Here is a 21008-nt window from a genome sequence, read left to right on the forward strand (position 1 = left end):
ATTATTTTATCTACAACTTGAATCATTAAGATTTTTGTAATTCTTTTTAGTTTTTGTTATTTTTTACTTTTTTTACTTTTTAGATTTTTTCATCCAATATATTCTGATAATGGTTTCCCCTCCCCCAATTCCTCCCAGATCTTGCCCACTTTTTTCACCATAATCTACACATTATCTTTCTTTATTATTAGAAAATAGAGATCTAAAAATAATAATAAATACAATAGAGCCAGAATAGGACAAAACAAATAAATAGAAGAGAAAAAAACGCAAACACGTACAGATGCTGAGACACACATTTTCACACACAGAAAGCCCATAAAGACAAAATCAGAAACCATAATGCAAAAGATCTATTTCTTGTTGACCATCTGCTGTTGGGCATGAGATCTGCTCTTAAGTGTGGTTTGTATACCTAGTGAAAGTCCGTTGGGATCTTCATCTGTGTGTGTTAGCATTTGGAGACAGCTTCTGGGTTAATGTTGGGTCTGTTGTCTTAGCAGTAAGATTCTTTGCGGGTTCTGTACATGTTAGCACAGTCTGTGAGTTCCTGTGTGTGTCAGTCTTGTTGTGTCTGCAAGGCCTTGCTTCTTTGGTGTTCTCTATCCCCTGTGGCTGCTCCTACAGTCTTTCTGCCTCTTCTGCAGAGTTCCTGAACCCTGAAGGGAAAGTTTTGATGGAGACATCCCAGTTAGAATGGAGTGTTTGAAGCCCCCCCCCCCTCTTCTCTGCACATGCACATTGTCTGGTTGTGGGTCTTTATTTGTTCTAGGAGGAAACTTCTCTGATGATGACTGAGCAAGGCACTGATCTACGAATATAGTAGAATGTTGTTAGAAGCAATTTTATTGCTATGTTCCTTTAGCATAACAGAAGTATTTTGGTTTCCCATAGGTCTATGTCCTATCTAGTCTCAGGTGCTTGGCCACTCAGTTCGGTTTGTGGGTTCCATCTCATGGAGTGGGCCTTAATTCTATTCAGATAGTGATTAGTTAACTTCCTCTTCTATGACATCATTTTACCGATGTATCTTGCATGAAGGTCACCACTGTAGATTGAAGGGTCTGTATAGTGTTTACATTGGGGCTAACCTTTCTCCTCTGGTAGTGTGTGTAGAGTGCCTTCCAGTACCACGAACACTAGTTAGTTGAGGTGAAGGTTCTGGGTAGATAACAGTTAGATTTCTCCATGATCAGTGATTTTCTTTCCATCTTTTCGTAGATGTTGTCTTCAGCAGTAGGTCCATCAGTTGTGGAGAGTTGGCAATAGCCTGGGTTTGGAGGTTTCCAAGGAGCCCCTTAACTATAAAGTAATAAGCTTCCATATGAAGTTTCTATACGTATTTCATTTTGGTTAGTTTTATCTTCCCCCGTTCTCCCATATCTCTCTGCTCCTTATACTCTTGTTTTCATCCTTCCCTCCATTTTGCTATGTTGTCTTCCTACTTGCTTCTTATGAGCCTTCTTTCCCCAATCTCATGTTTCTAGGAAATAAACCAAATTGTCTTTGTTTTCTGCAGGTACTTGTGTAAATTAACAGGGAGACTTAGTATCCTTCAAAATGTGTCTCAGTGCTTGAGAATGTGGCTCTCTCACTAGGTATTTCTCTTTAAGTGCATGCCACTGAATGTCAGGACTATGCCTCTGCATCACTGGGGTGTGTGCTGGCAGGGCTTAACTCCTGCCAGCTGTGCCTCTTCATAGCTAAGCAGCCACTGGGTTTTTAGGGAATAAATTGAAGATAGTCTTCTAGCCAGAAGAGGTAGATTCCATCTTTGCTTTATATCGTAAGGAAAATGAGTGGAACTCTTAATCTGTTCCCATATTTGTTTCAAACGTTATACAATACATTATGATATAAAATAGATACTGTATGAGAAAATACTTGCATTTCTTTTTCATTGCTTATAAACAGGATGGTCTGTGTTTTCCATCCTTCTGTTCTTTAGAGTACATCTTAAAGATGGCACATTTCTAATGACAGGGAAATTTATTTCTTCAGTGTAAAAGCAAGGAGAAAAACATTAATATGGGTTGGAGAGCTGGTTGAGCAACTAAGAGCATTTATACTATTCCTCCACAGGACCTGAATGTGCTTTTCAGCACCCATGTCTAGTGTTCAAAACTGCTTGTAACTCTGGCCCCGGGGGGGGGGGGGGGAGGAATGGAACATCTCTGGCCTCCACAGGCATCTATACATACATACACATTAGTAAGGAGGTTTGCTTGTTGGTTCCTGGCTGCCCAGCTAGCTTAGAGCTGAAATAATCACACAGAAACTATATTATTTAAAACATGGCTTGGCCCATTAGCTCTAGCTTCTTATTGGCTAACTCTTACATCTTAATTTAACCCATTTCTATTAATCTGTATATCATGATGACATCATGGCCTACCAGCAAATTTTCAGCATATCTATTTCAGGGGTCCGCTCCATGGCATCCCTTGACTCCACCCTTCTTTCTCACAGCATTCAGTTTTGTCTTCTCCACCTACCTAAGTTCTGCGCTGCTATAGGTCCAAAGCAGTTTGTTTAATCACTAATGGTATTTAAGCATACAGAGGGAAATCCCACATCACATAACTAAATATATTAAATCTTCAAAAAAAAAAACCCCACTGATAGTAAATGTATGTCTTAAATTTAAGTTATTTTACTTTGCATGCTTTGGCAGAGTTAGTACAATGAATTATAACAAAGAAGTTTTTAAGATCTAAATATCATTTCTTAGGAGAAAATGTCACAAGCAAGACAGATCTGCCCAGAACGGATAGAAGTAAAGAAATCTGCATCAATTCTAGACAAAGAAATTAATCGGTTAAGACAAAAAATACAGGCAGAACATGCTAGTCATGGAGATCGAGAAGAAATAATGAAGTAAGTGATCTTTAATTTTCTACTTTAGTGTAATATCCATGGATATTATTAAGACTGAATCATTTTGTGTGTAAATTTAATTTGGATGAAGTTTACCATCAATATATAATTGTACTGAAGTAGTATGTTAGATGTGCATTACTAGCAATGAACAATAACTTATTACTAAATTATGGAATGACATTTTAGCATAAATGCAATTTATGTTATAAGAATCATATGGACAGGAAAATATTAAGCTTCATAAGTGATCCAGAACTGCAAGTCAGAATAATTAGAAGCTGTTTTCCACATGCATGAAAACAAATGGAATTAGTCAGTCACTAGTAGTCTAGGTCATTGATGTCTTGTTGAAATGGGTGTTCTTTCATTACCGATATAAAGGAAGGCTTTAAGAGAATTAGAGGACTTTATGATTTTGCTGTTGTCTGCTGCCATGACTGGCCAATCATCGAATCTTCTTTAGCCTTCTCCATTTACATAATGTGTACAATTATGATTACTTAGAGTTTGTTAAGAAAATTAAATGAAAGAATCTATAATAAATAGAATCTAGAGGAAACCTAGCACATGGTTGTTCAAGCTTTTCTGAAAAGGATTTCATCAGTATGAATCAAAATGCTTTATGGAATATTTGTTGTAACTTTAAATGAGTTACTACTTTTATATTGTAACGTAAGGTGAGAAATAAGCCCCTTATAGGTATTATTTTTTACAAATGAAACGTTAACTGAAGAATGGCTAAAGATTAGTAAAATTACAGCTTTTCTACAAAATCCCTTTTTTATATTACAAAAGGCTGAGAAGGGGTCCAGCAAGTGAAAGCACCAGATGCCAAGCCTGGTTGTGGGCTATAGTTCAACTCCTGGTACCCATGTAAGGAGGGAACTGACAACATTGGGTACACACTAACCTCCACATGCAGGCGCACACCATAAATAAGTAGTTTTTAAAAGCAAGTTTGAGAAACCAAGTAATCTGAGCTTCATTTTCAAAACAATGGGGAGAAAATCAGACTATTAACTTTCTGGAGGCAGTATATCACACTTTTTAAAAAATTTATAAATTCCATTATTTGGACGTGTATGCCACTCAGTAGTATATACTTGCCTATCATACACAAGGCTCAGGCTTTGATTCTCAGTAGTGTGTGTGTGTGTGTGTGTGTGTGTGTGTGTGTGTGTGTGTGTGTGTGTATGAATGAGCTGGGGAGGGGGAGTGACTCTGTAACATTGTTGCTGTGCAATCACAGTGTCCTGAATTAGCCAGCATCAGACCAGTTGGGTCCTCAATGGGCCAGCCAGACAAATAGGTAAGGTTTAGATTTAGTAAGAGAGTGTCAGCCTGTTGATTTTCTTCAATTCTGGCAGTTTTGAGTCGGTATGCCTTCCTTACCTCGCTGATCTATGTTGTTTAGAATGGAGGGGTTCCGATACTGACCTTGTGTCCCTTTGTTCCTTGTTGACATTGTTACTAAGAAGACTTTCTGGTGTGACCCTTTTATCTTTAGAAAGTGTCATTTAACTAGTATTTTCTGAGATCTGCCACCCCTGAGCCTTACCTGGATACTTAACCTTTTACATCTCACTGTATTTTCTCTTTTACCCCTTCACACTTGCCTTGTCTGTCTCTGGTAGCATTCATTCTTTGTGGGAATATGCTTTGACTAGAAATTCATGGAATTACTGTTCTTAGGGTCTCTCAATGCTACTCTTTCTCCTTCTTTCTCCAGTAAAGTATATTTGAAACTTTACTTCTATGTCTGTATTTATTTACTGAATATTTTATTCATAAAATAGGCAGTACCAGGAAGCAAGAGAAACCTATCTTGATCTGGATAATAAAGTAAGAACTTTAAGAAGGTTCATTAAATTACTAGAAGAAATAATGACTCATAGGTACAAAACATACCAACAGTTTAGAAGGTAAGTGCATTTGAAAGGTATATCTCTTTTTCTTTTCACATTATTCTATATGAATAATAAAATCATTAGCTCTTTCCTCAAGTTCAGCTGTATGAGATACTATGGGTGCATGATCCACGTTTAGAAACTGTAGTTGAATCAGTACTTTGAAAGGACCTTAACAACTAGCTGGCCCAGCTTTTTTGTTAGGTATCCTTTACTAGATAGCTCTCAGATGCTTGATTGCCCACGAGGGTGTTTTGAGTGAGAACCTAGTAGTACTGGAGCAATTGATTTTACTCTTGGAAATTGTATGTTACTAAGGGAGATTGGAGGGGCCTCTTAAGACACTATCTCAATTGCTTTACCGAGATCTACTAGAATGGTGTCGTTCCATGATTATAAACCTTTTTTTTTTTTTTATTTACTGCGGTGTCTAGTGTTTATAACTGTGCTTGGAATATAGCTGGTACTTGATATATATTGATTGAATAAATACCCAAGGAAACAAGCTATGAAATAGCATACATATGGTACTTTGAAAGAAAATGTCTTCCAAAGGGAGTGGACTGTACACTATTAGGTATCGCTTTGTTGCACTAGGTGTGGTGTTGTTGGAGGAAGTGTGTCACTGTAGGCTTTGAGGTCTCATATGCTCAAGCCACACCCAGTGTCTCAAATCACTTCCTGTTGCTTGTGAGTCAAGATGTAAGAACTCTGAGCTCCTTGTCTAGCACTAAGTCTGCCTGCATGCTGCCTTGTTTCTTGCCATAATGGGCTGAACCTCTGAACTATAAACAAGCAATTAAATGTTTTCCTTTATAAGAGTTGTTGTCGTCATGGTGTCTCTTCAGAACAATAGAAACCCTAACTAAGACAAAACTCAAAATATACATGCTCTTTCAGGAGTAAATAGATCCCCTACTTACACCACAAGAAGCCAGAGGGGGGGATAAAAACTGGAAGGCAGTTTATAGAGGTTATAGCTTTTAATATTCTTATCCCGAGGCTTTAAAGATAAAATGTTCCGTCATAGCCTTGGACTACAGTAAACTTTGAAATGCATGTGTATAGTTGTTGAATATTTTTTTTCTTTTGTTTTTGGGTTTTTTTTGTTTGTTTTTGTTTTTCAAGACAGGCTTTCTCTGTGTAACAGTCTTAACTATCCTGGAATAGGCTCTGTAGACCAGGCTGGCCTCTAACTCAAAGAGATCACCTGCCTCTGCCTCCTGAGTGCTGGAGTTAAAGGTGTGCGCCATTACCGCCTGTTCCTAGTTGTTGAATTTTTAAACTAAGGTGTTTTATTTTTATTTTTTTTTAATGTGTAGCCCAGGCTGGCCTCGAACTCGTGATCCTCCTGCCTCTGCCTCCTTCAGCAAATCCTACCGGCGTGCGCCACCACAAACTAAGGTGTTTTAGAGTGCGCAGTTTAATCATGAACATTTGTGGGTACAGGGTTGCATCTCAGTACATGTGCATAAACAGATACTTCCGGTCAGGGTCATCGGCACAACTATGGTATGTCCTCCACAGTCTGCTGTGCTCTCTAGCTTTGTGTTCCTCCTCAAATGCTAGGCTGCATGGAAGTGTACATTTGCTTTATTCTTTAATGAATAGTAATTTGGGGCCATTTGTAGGGCTCATCAGTTCATTTCCTATTTTTCAGAGATCATTTTGACTGGAACTGCCTTTGCTACTTGGTATCCAGACTGAAAACTCCTATTTCATGTATTTTGTCTGGGTTTTGAAGAGTTTTAGAAAAATAAGTGAGGCCGGGCGCTGGTGGCCCACACCTTTAATCCCAGCACTCGGGAGGCAGAGGCAGACGGATCTCTATGAGTTTGAGACCAGCCTGGTCTACAGAGCTAGTTCCAGGACAGGCTCCAAAGCCACAGAGAAACCCTGTCTCGAAAAACAAAAACAAAAACCAAACAAACAAAAAAAAAGTGATATTTAATTTCCCTATTTTTATTTTGAATTTAAATTTAAAATAAAGTTTCTGTTATGTACATGTTTTCCAGATGTAGTTTGTTTCTTTGTTGTTATAGAAGCTAACATTTAAATAGTCTCTGTAAAAGTTGTGCTTTCTTGGTTTGGGTTCTTTTTCTTGTTGCTGGGACAAACACTCTGAGAAAAGCAACTTAGAGAAGAAGTGTTTAGTTCTGCTCACAGGTCAAGGGAGTAGGAATTTGAAGCAGCTGGTTATGTTGTATCCACAGGGAAAAAGCAAGAGTCAAGTGTGAATGCATGCTGATCTGATCCCTTTTTACATCATTAGCTAAGGATCCCGTGCCCAAGGAATGGTCTTTTAGGCTGGCCTTAGTTAACCCAATAAAGATAATCCATCACAGGTATGCTCAGGCTCGTTCCTCAGGTTATTCTGGATTGTCACACTGACAAAACTAGGCATCATAGTGTATTACCTTAGTAGAGGCTTTAACACTGAAGTGTTTTTCAATATTGTTTTCTCGGTTGTGGAAAGAGAACAAACATGACCAACTTGTTAGAATCATTTCTCTCTACTCTCTAACCTTATTTTTGGACAGTTTATGATAGAAACCCTGTGAATGGAAGCAGTCCATACATTGGAGTATTGAAGGATGTTATAGGGAGTTCTGGAATCCAGTTACTAGTGTTGAGGCAGTGAAAGAAACCAAGAAAATCTAGATTTCTCTGTCTTTGAGTGTAGAGAGTTCATATAGTTTAGGACATGTAGGCGGAAACTGCCTGTTTGTTTTCCTGACGCTCAGAACCAAATAATCATACAGAAACTATTAATTACAACATTGTTTGGCCTATTAGCTCAGGCTTTTTATTAACTAGCTCTTACATCTTGAATTAATTTCCTTAATAGTTCAGTGTCACCTGACAGTGGAGCAGAAATGATGAGGCTTATAGTATACCAACAAAGGCTAAAACATTCCCTCAACCTTCTTTCCGCTGTGAAGTTGGGGGAACAGGCAGGCAGATAAAGAAGATGAATATTTATTTACCTTGGTGTCTCTAAAGCTTAATTTCTTTAAGGACAAGATTTGTCTTATGCCTGAGAGTAATAATGCCTTGAATAAACTATTTGGGTGACTAATACATTCACATGGACTGGCTGTCATAATGGGGCATATTAAAATGTAGACTATCTTTATTCGTTTATAAATACTCGATATAAAAGTAATGAATTTGTTAAAAATCCAGAACACAAATAAATATTAAAAACATAGGGAAAATCATCTTAAATACACCTATTAAAATGGAGAGCTGTTGTCCAAACATTAGCATAGTTGTCTGTGTTTATATCATGTCGAACATATAGTTCTGTATTATAATGTGTCAAATTATTTTATTTCAAGGTGTTTGACATTGCGATGCAAATTATACTTTGACAACTTATTATCTCAGCGGGCTTATTGTGGAAAAATGAATTTCGACCACAAGAATGAAACTCTTAGCATATCAGTAAGTATTTTGACCCCACATTTTTATTATTAGTTGTTTCTGTTCTTTTGATGAGACGTTGATCAACCTTATTCTGTTAATCTTTAGAAAATAGAAATTTATTTCTAAGCTAAGATGATCTGTGCTAGTATTTTTCACATTAAGTTGTTACTAATAAAGCTAGCTTGGATTTTTTTTCCCCCAGTCACATTGTTTTCTTAGGATGATAAAGTAGAGTTTTATTTTCAGTCTGTCTCGGGAAGCTAGGAGAAGATAACTAGGAATTCGGGTACAGAGATCTCTGTGAGAGCTGAAGAGGAGAGGAGAAAGTCCATGTCCAGGGGTAACAAGACAGTGGAGACTGCAAAGCAGACTGACCATGACTCCCTCATCTAGACAGACACTGCTGTAAACCTGTGGGTAAAGGGTGATCATTTCATGAATTATATTGGATTCAAATTATTGGGTATTCCTTTGGTTCAACAGAAGAAAAAAAAAACCAACTGACTTTTATCCGAGACACAAGTAAGGGGATCGAAATGCTAATTATTCTTACTTGACTGGTGTGTGCTTCATATGTGTGGAAATAAACACACCATGCTCCATTAATTTGTGCCACCCTTGCCTCCTAATAAAAAGTAAAGTATTTTCATGAAGATTTAAAAAATAGGACACAAAAAGCAATTTTAAAAAGTAGCCACAGCCGGGCGGTGGTGGCGCACGCCTTTAATCCCAGCACTCGGGAGGCAGAGGCAGGCGGATCTCTGGGAGTTCGAGGCCAGCCTGGTCTACAAGAGCTAGTTCCAGGACAGGAACCAAAAGCTACAGAGAAACCCTGTCTCGAAAAATAAAAAAAAAAAAAAAAAAAGTAGCCACAGTAAGGGAGGCTATTGCCTGGGGAAAGGTGATTTTTGGTACATAATAAAAGAACTTATCTAGATATTTTTGAGAATAATAAAAGAAAAAAAAACTTGGGCCCATTTTAAAATCACCAAAGACTCAAATGAGAAAATGTAGTTACTCAAATGGAGGCTAAGCACGTGGGCAGAGCTCAGGTTGTTAGTAACAGCGAAGCACAGACATAGGCAGGACTGGAAACTCGGTCAGTAAGGAAGCGGAGTCAGAGCTGCTACATTGCTATTGGGAGGAAAGTGACATTGCTTTGAAAACCCATCTACTTTGCATGTAAATTCAAGTATAATAAATGCTTATCTCCTTAGGGGCATTGTGTCTTCCAAATGTGATATACAGTATACATTTAAATTCAGACTTTGTAAGCCTTTTAAAATATCACAAAAGGAACGTATGCTCATTTGAGAATAGCATATGCCTGATACTTATATAAAACTGGTCTTTCCACTTTGTTAGATATATAGTATGTCTGCAGTTTTGTCAAAATAGAATAGTCTGTCTCTTTATATTATTGTCTCAAGAAATTATGCAAAAGGAATGCTTTTAATATCATTAATTGATTTTGTTGTTGTTATTACCTTGGAGAGTTTTAAAATTTATTTTCAAAAATGTCTTTCAGTCCATTCCCACTGTTCTTGGGTAAACCTCTTTAAGTGGGTCTGTTTTGACAATCTCAATTATTAAAGCTGTGTAACCACTAGATGTCACTATGATTCTAGTAATGAAAAATTATCTCAGTACTTTAAATGCTTAACTTGGTAACAGTTTTAGAAGAACTAGTTTAAATTGTTTGTTTTAATAAATAATGTTTGGTTAAGTATTAGATTTGTTGTCATACCTTTGGAATTTTGGCATGTTAGGTTCCATTAAGTTCACAACAAGTACTCAATTTAATTTTTTAAAATTTATTTTTTGTGTATGGACTTTTGGTCTACATGTATGTCTATATGCACTAAGTGCATGCCTGAAACCTGAGGAAGCCAGAAGAAGGCGTCCTATTTTTGGAACTGGACTCATAGATGGACATGGATCGCATTGTGGGTGATGGGACCTGAACCTGGGTCCTCTGTGAGAGCATCTTGACTCTGAGCCATCTCTCCAGCCCCTAAGTTTAATTCTTTTAAAGTGAAACAAAAATTGGATAGCTTGCTGTTACAATATAAAATATTTTGAATGGAATAGATTCTTTCAAACTTCTAAATGATCTTAGCTTTGCCTCTTCTCTCTCTCTCTCTCTCTCTCTCTCTCTCTCTCTCTCTCTCTCTCTCTCTCTCTCTCAACCTATTTCTTGTGATCACCCTTAAAGGTTCAGCCTGGAGAGGGAAATAAAGCTTCCTTCAATGACATGCGTGCTTTGTCCGGCGGTGAGCGCTCTTTCTCCACAGTGTGCTTCATCCTTTCCCTGTGGTCCATTGCTGAATCACCTTTCAGATGCCTGGATGAGTTTGATGTCTACATGGTACTGTTGAATTTTAATTTTTCTAATTTTTATTTGTTTGGAATGTTTTGAAAGGAAGAATCTTTTGTTTCCCCACAGCAGGGTAAGCGTGCCTTGCCACATTAGTTTGTGATGTTAGTGGTGGGAAAACCCTATAGGTTAGTTATCTCCAAGGCTACTGTGGTCCTCTAGAGACCCAGCTATACTCCAGCTTTTGTCTAACGATGTACATTGTGAGTGTCCACCTGGCAGGCTTTCTCTCCTTCAGCCTTTTCCCTAGCTTTTTGCCATCAACCTAGAAATAATCATAAAGCTTTTACTTCTTAACACAGAGCTTTTGTAGACTGGCTCCTTGGGTTATGGCCAGGCTTTTCAAAAGAATAACATGAAGGCAATCTAGGTAACAGAGATGCAAGGACATTTGACTTTAAGGGTTAAAAAAAAAAGGTTGTGAAATCTTGGTCTGCTACAATTTTTCAAATGACTTAGATTTACCCTTCAGGGGTCTCAGTTCTCCATGTAATAGATGACGTTATTATCTGCTACCTCATTGGGCTGCGGTGAGGCTCAGACGAGATTCTGTGCCTTAACAATGCCCTTCCTATTGATGCATTGTAGTCTGGGTGCAGGCTCCACAGCAGCGCTTGTTGATCAGATTGGTCTCTATACCTCCCTCTGGGATGTGTTCTCTTATTGCCTCTACACTCTTTCATTTTCTGTGTCCTCTTTCTAGTCTGACTTTCTACCTCCCAATTCTGATATCACCGAGTGTTTGAATTTTTCGGTTTGCTTTCTACAGTATTGTTAATTTTCTGGTCACGTGTAGATTTGATGTCGTATATATTCCTCCCTACAGGCTCCAAATACTATCTGCTTATAGACCTACTTGATGGATGTTTTCTGTCCTGATATCTCATTTGCAGTCTAGATTTCCCACTACCATTCCACCATCCAGTAAACTGTCAGCATCCGAGCTCAGTGTATCTGAGACCGAGTGGCTCTTTCTCTCAAAACATTTTTCTTTACTAAATTTTTTACCTTGTTAATGACAAATTATCATTACCACTCTAATCACCTAGCTCTAAAACCTGTGTATATCTGACTAACTCTTCCCTTTGACTTACACGCTGACTGGTCCTTTTTGATCCTCTGCAAAAGTTTCTACCCTTTTCTCCCTCCTCGTGTGGCTCTGCTACCTCTTGTTGTTTACCTCCAGCTGCTGTAGTATCCTCTTGAGCTAGGCTTTCGGACTGTCTTGCTACTTCTGCAGCCCATCCTCCACATGTTTTAGGAGAGTTGATTTGTAAAAACAGGCCTGACAATGGTAACTTTTTAAAAAGCCCTAATTGGTTACATCTAAAGTATTTAATTTTGTAAGGTAATATTGAGACCCTTAACGGTATAAAAATTTTAGCTATACTAACCTGTAATTTTCCAAGCTCCATGCCCGTCTAATGTTTTCATACATTGTGTGTTCAAGTCTGCTTATCTTTCAATGATGCTGATTTGGTGATGCCTTGTGACTGCCAAATTCTAAGAAACTTGATAAATTTGAAACTAGACATGTTTTGTCTTTATCCTGAGGAATTAACTATTACTGTACCTATAGATTAATTTTGTAATAATTGTGTTATTGGTATATTTTCTTATTATTTTAGTTGTTACATGTGTTTGAGAGAGGAAGCCATAATATAAATACTCATCTCTATAGAAATTACCTGGGAGGACATTTATTCAGTTATTTTCCTTTTATAGTTTCTGATACTATTTTTCTATAAATGATCTATGTGGTATTGTATATAAAGTAATGAACCAAATTCTAGAAGTTTGTTTCAGCCAATAGAACGTGCTTTTACAGGAATAGCTGATGTGAAACCAGTCCTAACTTTTATCATTTTTTCTTCAGGATATGGTTAATAGGAGAATTGCAATGGACATGATACTTAAGATGGCAGATTCCCAGCGTTTTAGACAATTTATCTTGCTTACCCCTCAAAGCATGAGGTAACTTCTTAAAACTTTTTGTGAACACACACATATGTGTGTGTTTTGTTTTTCTGATTACATGTAGAAGTGACGTACATAACTTAACACCCCTCCCTACACATACAAGCCTCCAAAGTCATACCTGCCAGATGAAGGTGTCTCATTCTGTAGGTCTAGAGCTGTGTGCCCTGATACCCAGTATCATCCAGCAAACATTCTGAGCTCGGTGTGTCTGAGACTCAATGGGTCTTCCTTTCAGAGCATCTTTCATTTCTAAATATATGCACCATTTAATAATGGGAGAGAAATCTGTATGGAGACACACACACACACACACACAGTCAGTCAGTCAGTCAGTCAGTCAGTCAGTCAGTCAGTCAGTCAGTCAGTCAGTCAGTCCAAGCCAGCCAAAGTAGTCCTGAGTGAAAACAGCATGGGACTGGCATGGTTTTAAATACAGAAGTAAATAACCAGGGTGAGGGGGCTTTAGTCCTTTTCTTGCTCAGCAGACTTAAGATGACTTCTGCTTTCCTAGGTGCATAGACTTTTATTCATGTCCTGCCCCTTCTTTAAGAAATGAATGGACTCAAAAGTAATTTTAACTTGATTTTGAATTTGTTTCTTTGTGGCTTTTGATTTTAGTAATTCTGTGTAAGACAAATGACTCAAGATTTCTTCCTCTTTATTCTTGGTTACTTAGAAACACTAGTCTTAGAAAGAGCTCTGCTCTGCTAGCCATCCTCTGCCATGAAGGATTGTGATTCTGTGGAAGTTTGATTTGGAATATACAGGCCACTCTAGACAAGAATGTGAAATATCTGACATAAAATTTTTTATTCTCTTTTCATCCAAATTGAAAATATTAGGGTCTAGCAGGAAGTTTTCATTCATTGATTGCTCATATTGTTGGGGACTGAACCAATGGTGAGTGCAAATATTTAATGAGTAGAAACTTTTTTGGGGGAAAATTGAGTGTTTAACTTTGCTTCCTCTAGCTCACTTCCTTCAAGTAAACTGATTAGAATTCTTCGAATGTCTGATCCTGAAAGAGGGCAAGCCACATTGCCTTTCCGACCTGTGACTCAAGAGGAAGATGACAACACCAGTTGACAACTTAGTGCCTTGCCCTCCTGCTGGAAGATTGTGAAGGGGGTCTGGACTGGCAGATGAAATAGAATGAGACTAGAGAGATTCTGAAATAGAAGAAGCTCCTTTCATCTGATCCATCGATTGTGGAAAGCCTAGAAAACCAGCCGCTGCCAATAGATAAAATTACGACTGCTTTCCAATTTCACAATACTGGTTTTAAACCTTTTAAGTTTGCTTGCTTTGGAGTTTCTGTATTTTACTTGTTTGTTTCTACCATCTACTTTTATAAATTTTTTCAGGAGTAAAATTTTGTACATATGCACATGTACATATCTGTTCAGTTTGCATTCATTTCTATAGTATTTTGTAAGAATTATAATAAAAGTTTGAGCACCTGATGTTTACTTTTGACTTCCAGGTTGTTATGGCCTAGTTTTTAAAATTAGCAAATGTCTCAGTATGGAATGGGGGATGCAGTGCACAAGATTGGATATACTGCACACTTAGTTTAAGTATTAGAGACCTACAGAAGTCTGGATATACTAAGCAAAATCTTTGCTTGCACATTGATTTTTAACACTAGGGTACAACTATAGATTTGGGGTATAGTTTTTATTTTTTTAATTTTTTATGGTTTATTTATTTTATGTGCATTGGTGTGAAGGTGTCAGATCCTCTGCAACTGGATCTTCAGACAGTTGTGAGCTGCCATGTGGGTGCTGGGAATTGAACCCAGGTCCTTTGGAATAGCAGTCGGTGCTCTTAACCACTGAGCCATCTCTCCAGCCCCTGGGGTATAGTTTTTTTTTTTAAATTTATTTATTATGTATACAATGTTCTGTCTGCATGTATGCCTGCCCACCAGAAGAGGGCAGCAGATCTCATAGATGGCTGTGAGCCACCATGTGGTTGCTGGGAATTGAACTCAGGACCTCTGGAAGAGCAGCCAGTGCTCTTAACCTCTGAGCCATCTCTCCAGCCCTGGGATATAGTTTTTAATCACTATATTTCATTAATTTTAAGTTGGCAAAAGTACCTTCTATTAGGCACTTTGATAAATCACTGAAGTGCTGCCAGCCCCAACAATGCTTTCTCCTTTGTCCTTAAACTGTCTTCTACCCAAGGAAGAACATGCCAGGGCTGTGTGATAGAGTTCCCATTTTGACCTGTAGCTTGTCTCCCTAGTGTAAAAGCCCTCTGTTTCTGGTGGTACTGCCACTGGTGGTGGTGGTGATGGTGGGGTGTGTGTGTGTGTGTGTGTGTGCGCGCGCGCGCGCGCGCGCGTGCATGCAAGAAGATCACCTAGGCTTGCCTAAGCTATAGAGTAAGTTCAAGGCCAGCCTGGGCAGCTTTACCTATCTTGAAATAAAAGTGAAAATGAGGACTGAACATGAGAGCAGGACTGGGAAGATCGGGAAGTGCGTGCCTATTGTCAGAGTAGCTAGGGTCAAAGCCTGTGTTTGATAGTGGAATGATATTAAAAACACCCTGATTTTACAGAGAGTGAAGAGTTTCTGCACTGATGAATTTATTGTAAAAATTGCTATTTTTGATTTTTCTTTAAGAAAACACGAGCATACTAGTGCCTGTGTTCTGTAACAGCTACTAAGGTTGGGACTAACCTTTAAACTAATACTGAGTAACAGCAAGAAGCACTCCCTCTATTACCAGCAATAAGAATCAGAATACATATTTATGAACTTGAAAAGGAAATATTTTGAGAAAAGTACTATTTTTAAAAGCAAGCGTACTTATATAGTTATTGAAAAATCTGATTTTGTTTTGGTGGGGAAGGGAATGTATTCTTAGAATAGTTGCCAAAAATCCAAACACATTTGTAGTCTGATACAGAAAGAGGAAACTGCTGAGTGTTTTAAACTTCCCACCCTCATATGCAGCATAACTCGTTTGTATCAGAACTATTTTAGCATACATACATTTTTCTTTCAAATAAAAAGTGAAGTGGAATTTACCAGTGTGTTAATTAGCTAAAGAGTTTCAGTGATTTGAGTTCTTGTAGCGGTTTTAAATGTGCTTCTACAGAATGAGAAGTACAACCCTTGGATTCTGAGCTTCTCCCGCTGAAGGCAGCGCCTTATGGGAAATGCAGCCCTCGGATCCTGAGCTTCTCCTTCTCCCACTGAAGGCAGTGCCTTATGGGAAATGCAGCCCTCAGCCTGAGCTTCTCCCGCTGAAGGCAGTGCCTTATGGGAAATGCAGCCCTCAGAGTCTGAGCTGCTCCTGCTGAAGACAGTCAAAACGTTTTATTTTCAATCTTAAGTGAAGCCATCCTGTGTTAGTAATAACATCCGTTGGAAAATTTTAAAAGCTATTGTTCTTTTAAACTATGTGTAACTTCCAAAAATAAAACGTAAAATTTATATGTATTAAGGTTATGCTTTTGTGAACTGGACAAGGACTAATTGACTAGCTTGGGCCAATTCTTGAACAGGTATTTATACATGTCATTCAGGTAGATCTAAAATCCCTAGACACCCCCAAACAGCTTTGATTTTAAAACTTAACACACTCAGTGTTCTTCCCAGGAAATGATCAGGATTATTCACAAAATGACAAGAGTAGTTAGTCTAGCCAAAGTATGTGTATAGTTACTAAAATTAATAAATAACTTATTTTAAATATTTTCCAAGTTTTCATTTCTTCCATTCCCTTTCATGTGTGGGAGGACTGGCTCAAATTCTGTGTAAGAAACTGGGCATTGTATTGTACCAAGAGTGCTGTGATTGAGTGACCCAGAATGCCTAGCCAGAAGATAAGAATGATCATGAGTTCCCAGAAGAGCTACATAACAAGACCCCCCACACACACACACCAAATTTTTCCTTGAATACAAATTAGATGTAGGAATAAAGATTGTGTATAATGTCCTAAGGCAGTATTCCAGTCATATTGTTAATGCTTTTACACAGCTATTGCTGCAGTGTCCCCTGATGTCCCGTGTGTTAAAAATTTGGTTTCCTTCTAGCCTGTGGTGGTAATTGGGTAGTAGTGGAACATCAGGAGGTGGAGCCTACTGAAAGGAAGTTAAGTGTTTGGTGATGGGAGTTGTATCCTTGGAGCTGCCAACTTGACCCCTTCTGAGGTTAACCCCAGGGTGTGAAGGAAGTCAGTGAGGATTCTGGTTGCTGAGGTGTGACTGCTTTAGTGGCACTCAGTTACAGAGGACTGAGTCGACATCTCAGCTCCTGGACGTGCACTCAGCATTATGTGTGCAGTACATCCTCTTTCCCCCTTCCTTACCTTTCACAGGTGGCCACAACAGCAAATCCCTCCCACGTTCCAGGAACTTGCATTGTGGAGACTCTCAGTAGACAGAGACCACTCGTTTGTTCCCAGCCGCCCAGACCCGAAATAGTCACTCAGAAACTGTATTAATTAAATCACTGCCTGACCTATTAGCCTGGGCTTCCTACTAACTAACTCTTACATCTTAACCCATTTCTATTATTTTATATTTTACCACGAGGCTTGTGGTTTACTGGTAAGGTTCCCAGGCATCTGTCTCTTTTGGTGGCTACATGGTGTCTCCCTGAATCCCTTCTTTTCTCCTCTATCTCTGCTTGGAATTCCCGCCTTGCTCTATTCTGTGCTGCAATAGGCCCAAAGCAGCTTCTTTATTAACCACTGGTAATAAAACATCTTCAGTGCTTACAGAGAGGAATCCCACATCAACCTTCCTTGCTCTGGGTAGAGTGTAACTTCAAGTAATGGAATCTGGTAGAATTAATGTAGTCCCAGGCTAGATCTGAATAGACAGTGAAGAGAAGCGAAACTCCTGCGTTGGTCTCTGAATACTCAAGGACTTTAAGTGGATCCTCTAGGCTTGACAGGAGCGAGCTACTTCCCTCATGGTTGCCATAGGAGGAAGCTGAAATTGCTCCTGTGGAGAAGCCTTGATACTGGTAGAAGAGGTATTGTGCTCTTACTCTACAGCTGTTCCAAGCTTCCTGTGTCTCAAAACAAGAGAGATTCCAAGCCAGAATAAACCAAATGAGTTGTGGAATTAAAGGACAGGACACTGTTTCAAGACATTGAAGTTCAGAGTGGTTTATTTATAGCTAGAGGAACAGATCTTCATACTTGAAGGTAAATGTTATAAAGTAAAACTAAATCTAATTCATAAAGTACTGGATACAGAATGTCACAAATCTAAATGGCCTTGAGGAAGCAACAAAAAGCCAGCTAGTCTTACTGAGAAACACTGAATTGGAAGTGCCATGATTAGGATGTGGGAAGCTAAGTAAAGTGATGGATGCATAGTAACCTGGGGAACAGGAAATGACACACAATAAACTAGAATGTCAAGACTGAAAAGTACCTTCGGCCGAACCCTGGTGCCTGTAATAAAATGAGAATGACATCTAAGGGTCCAAACTTGCATCTCATTCCTGTGTGCAAGATGCTGACAGCTTTGCAAATTTAGAAAAAGGCTTCAGTGCAAAAACCAATCCCATATTGTCAGGCCTCCTTAAAAGGAACAAAAACTGGTCTTAGGGCCCCAAAGGCCTAAGCCCTGTACTGAAAGTTAGCTATTAATAAAAATGGCACCTTGCTTTCAACTTGGAAAAGGAAGGAAAAGAAAATCCAAGGTCAGACAATGTAATCCTTTTGCTAGGGCATCAGCATCAGGAAGTTTTAGGTGGGTGTTTAAGACTTTTGCAGTGTTTCCTTCCAGCACACACTTTTAGGATCTCTGTGAGTTCTAGGCCAGCCTGGTCTACAGGACTAGTCTCAGGACAGCCAGGGCTGTCGAAAGAAACCCTGTTAATACCTTTAGGCTTTCATTCCATAACCAGTGTCATAGCGAAGCTCTCTGCAGTTAGGACCTGGCACCCACATAACAGGTCTCAATTGCCTGTAACTTCAGTTCCAGAGGACTCAATACCTGGACTCCGTGGGTACGAGGCACACACAAAGTACACATATATACATCATACACAGAAAAGCACAATAGAAAAGTTTTGAAAAGAGTTGTATTAAAAGTCATGGTAGTTCTAAGATTTTACCTGTAGGTAATAGACTGGAGCCCCCATCAAGCTTACAGGATATATGTCACTGGACTTTAGACTTACCCTTGATTAGAAAAGCTGTGTGCTTTTCCTTTTCCTATTTCCTTTCCCTATTATAATGGTTCTAAGCGAAGATCACCACTTCATGTTGTGTTTGAGGGGTACAAAGGACTTAATCCCAGCACTTGGGAAGCAGAGGCTGATAGATATCTGAGTTTGAGGCCAGCCTGATATATAGAGGGAATTCCAGAATAGCCAGGACCACACAAAGAAACCCTGTCTCAGAAAAGAAAAGAAACAAAAAAACATGGTACTTGTGGTAGCTTGAATGTAATTGATCACCATAAACTCACAGGGAGTGGCATTATTGGGAGGTGTGGCTTTGTTGGAATAGGTGTGGTCTTGTTTGAGAAGTGTGTCATTGGATGTGGGCTTTGAGGTCTCATATATGCTCAAACCATGTCTAGTGTCTCAGTTCACTTCCTGTTGCTATTGGATCAAAATGTAGAATTCTCAGGGGCTGGAGAGATGGCTAGGCAGTTAAGAACACTGATTGCTCTTCCAGAGGACCCAGGTTCAATTCCCAGTACCCACATAGTGGCTCACAACTGTCCATAACTCACATGTGTGGGGCATAGACACATAGGCAGCCAAAATACCAATACACATAAAATAAGTTAAAAAAGATGTAGAATTCTCAGTTCCTTCTTCAGCACCACATTTACCTGCATGCCACCATATTCCTAACCTCCATGTTCTCCACCATGATAATGGACTAAACCTCTGAACTATAAGCCACCCCAATTGTTTTCCTTTATAAGAATTGCTGTGGCCATGGTGTCTCTTCACAGCAATAGAAACCCTAACAGGGTACTCAGTATGCTGCATCCAAAGAGCCTTTAGGTCATGAGACATCAGGCCTCAAGCTGATCCCAAAGAAATTATGAGATGCAGCTCTTAACAGCATCTTGGGAGACATATTTCCCATGGGATATGAGATGTGAGCTGTGGCCGTAGGTTAGACTGGCATATCCTGTTCTGAAGATGATGACAAAATCCCTTGTGCTGTATATTCTCCAAGATCCTCGCTTCACCTAACAGGAGATAGGATATGGCTCTCTTGGAACTAGGAACTTCAGTGGAAGTGACAAAGAAAAGGGATCAGTTGTGCTGGAGCCGAGATCACCTTATAAGAAGTGTTTGCTGCTACCAGGCTACCTTGTAAAGAAACACAAGCTAGCCTGTGAAGAGAAATCTTTAGGTCCAACCATCCCTGGCCCCGAGGCCCATTTCCACCGCAGTCACAAGTACAAGAATACCACAGACTCCAAACCAGTGTCAGCCAGCTGAACACTCAACACATGAGGTGATAAAATGCTTCTGTTTCAAGATACTAGATTTGGGGGTTGAGTTATTATGGAGTAGTAGTAATGAAACCACCTCCGCTACCACCCACCATTCACCTAATGTGACTCTAGTCCTTTTGTGGGTTGCCTTCCATTTGTGTGTCTACTATACTGTGTAGCAGGTTTTATTCTTTTTCTCCCACTCAGCATTTAGAATATTTTCCATGTTGTGCATGCCAGGTCTCCTGTCCAGTGGCTACATTGGATGCCAACCTGAGATATCTTTCATATTCTACTTACCTGATCCTCTACTGATAAGTCGGTAGATTGACTCCACTGCCTGTACCCCAAACAGCCATCACAGATGTCCTGGGGCATGTCCTCATAGGTCCTTCTGTGAGTGGGTTTTTTTTTGGGGGGGGGGTAGGATGGGGAGGGCAGTATGATCAGGAATAGCAATGCTAACCCAAAGGGCACACATGACTTTTGCTTCAGGGTCAACTGTGCCAGCCAGTCTACACTAATTACACCAAGGAGGATTAAACAAGCGTACAGGATTTGCATTGTTCACTTGGCTTCTACATTTGACTTACAAAAAGAACTAGTGTGCCTGCTGAAGGATTTAATTTCCATCAGTTACCGATCTCTTTCCCTTATTTCCCTCTACGGTGGTCCTTCTGGGTGGTCTTCTAATGTCACCTCACCACCCTTGTGGAAAGAGCTACCATCCTATCCCATCCCTCCCCCTTGCTCTAACCTTGCTGTGTTTTTCTCCTGTATCTTGGTGTTTGACCTTCATGAGCATTGCACGGGCTGCCTCCACACACGCATGAGAAAGAATGGGGTTGGGTGCTAATAGGCAGTCAGCAAAGCTTTGTTACGAATGGTTCACTGGAGCCTAGTTTAACCAGGTGGCACCCCCAGCTTACCCATGCTATCCTCACTGAGTGAGAGGGAGCAGTAGTGGTAGGTGCCACATCTCACAGACCTCTCT

The 21008-nt window shown here is 39.4% G+C and overlaps 1 protein-coding gene across 2 annotated transcripts in view; it reads left to right on the plus strand.

The window, feature by feature from the left end:
* Positions 1 to 16026, plus strand: part of Smc6 (structural maintenance of chromosomes 6) — a 58830-nt gene extending 42804 nt beyond the window's left edge. Inside the window, exons 22-28 of one of the 2 annotated variants that reach the window (XM_075984022.1) lie at positions 2732 to 2877; positions 4677 to 4802; positions 8129 to 8234; positions 10432 to 10584; positions 12470 to 12567; positions 13545 to 15787; positions 15840 to 16026. In XM_075984022.1, coding sequence (XP_075840137.1) covers positions 2732 to 2877; positions 4677 to 4802; positions 8129 to 8234; positions 10432 to 10584; positions 12470 to 12567; positions 13545 to 13659 — 744 coding nt within the window. In that variant the 3' untranslated portion in view covers positions 13660 to 15787; positions 15840 to 16026. Of the gene's footprint in view, positions 1 to 2731; positions 2878 to 4676; positions 4803 to 8128; positions 8235 to 10431; positions 10585 to 12469; positions 12568 to 13544; positions 15788 to 15839 lie in introns of those variants that run through there. The other variant, XM_075984021.1, reaches the window with a different exon arrangement.
* Positions 16027 to 21008: the final 4982 nt, after the last annotated feature.

The sequence above is a fragment of the Microtus pennsylvanicus genome, chromosome 8, assembly GCF_037038515.1.
Source record: "Microtus pennsylvanicus isolate mMicPen1 chromosome 8, mMicPen1.hap1, whole genome shotgun sequence".
NCBI classification, from domain to species: Eukaryota; Metazoa; Chordata; class Mammalia; order Rodentia; family Cricetidae; genus Microtus; species Microtus pennsylvanicus.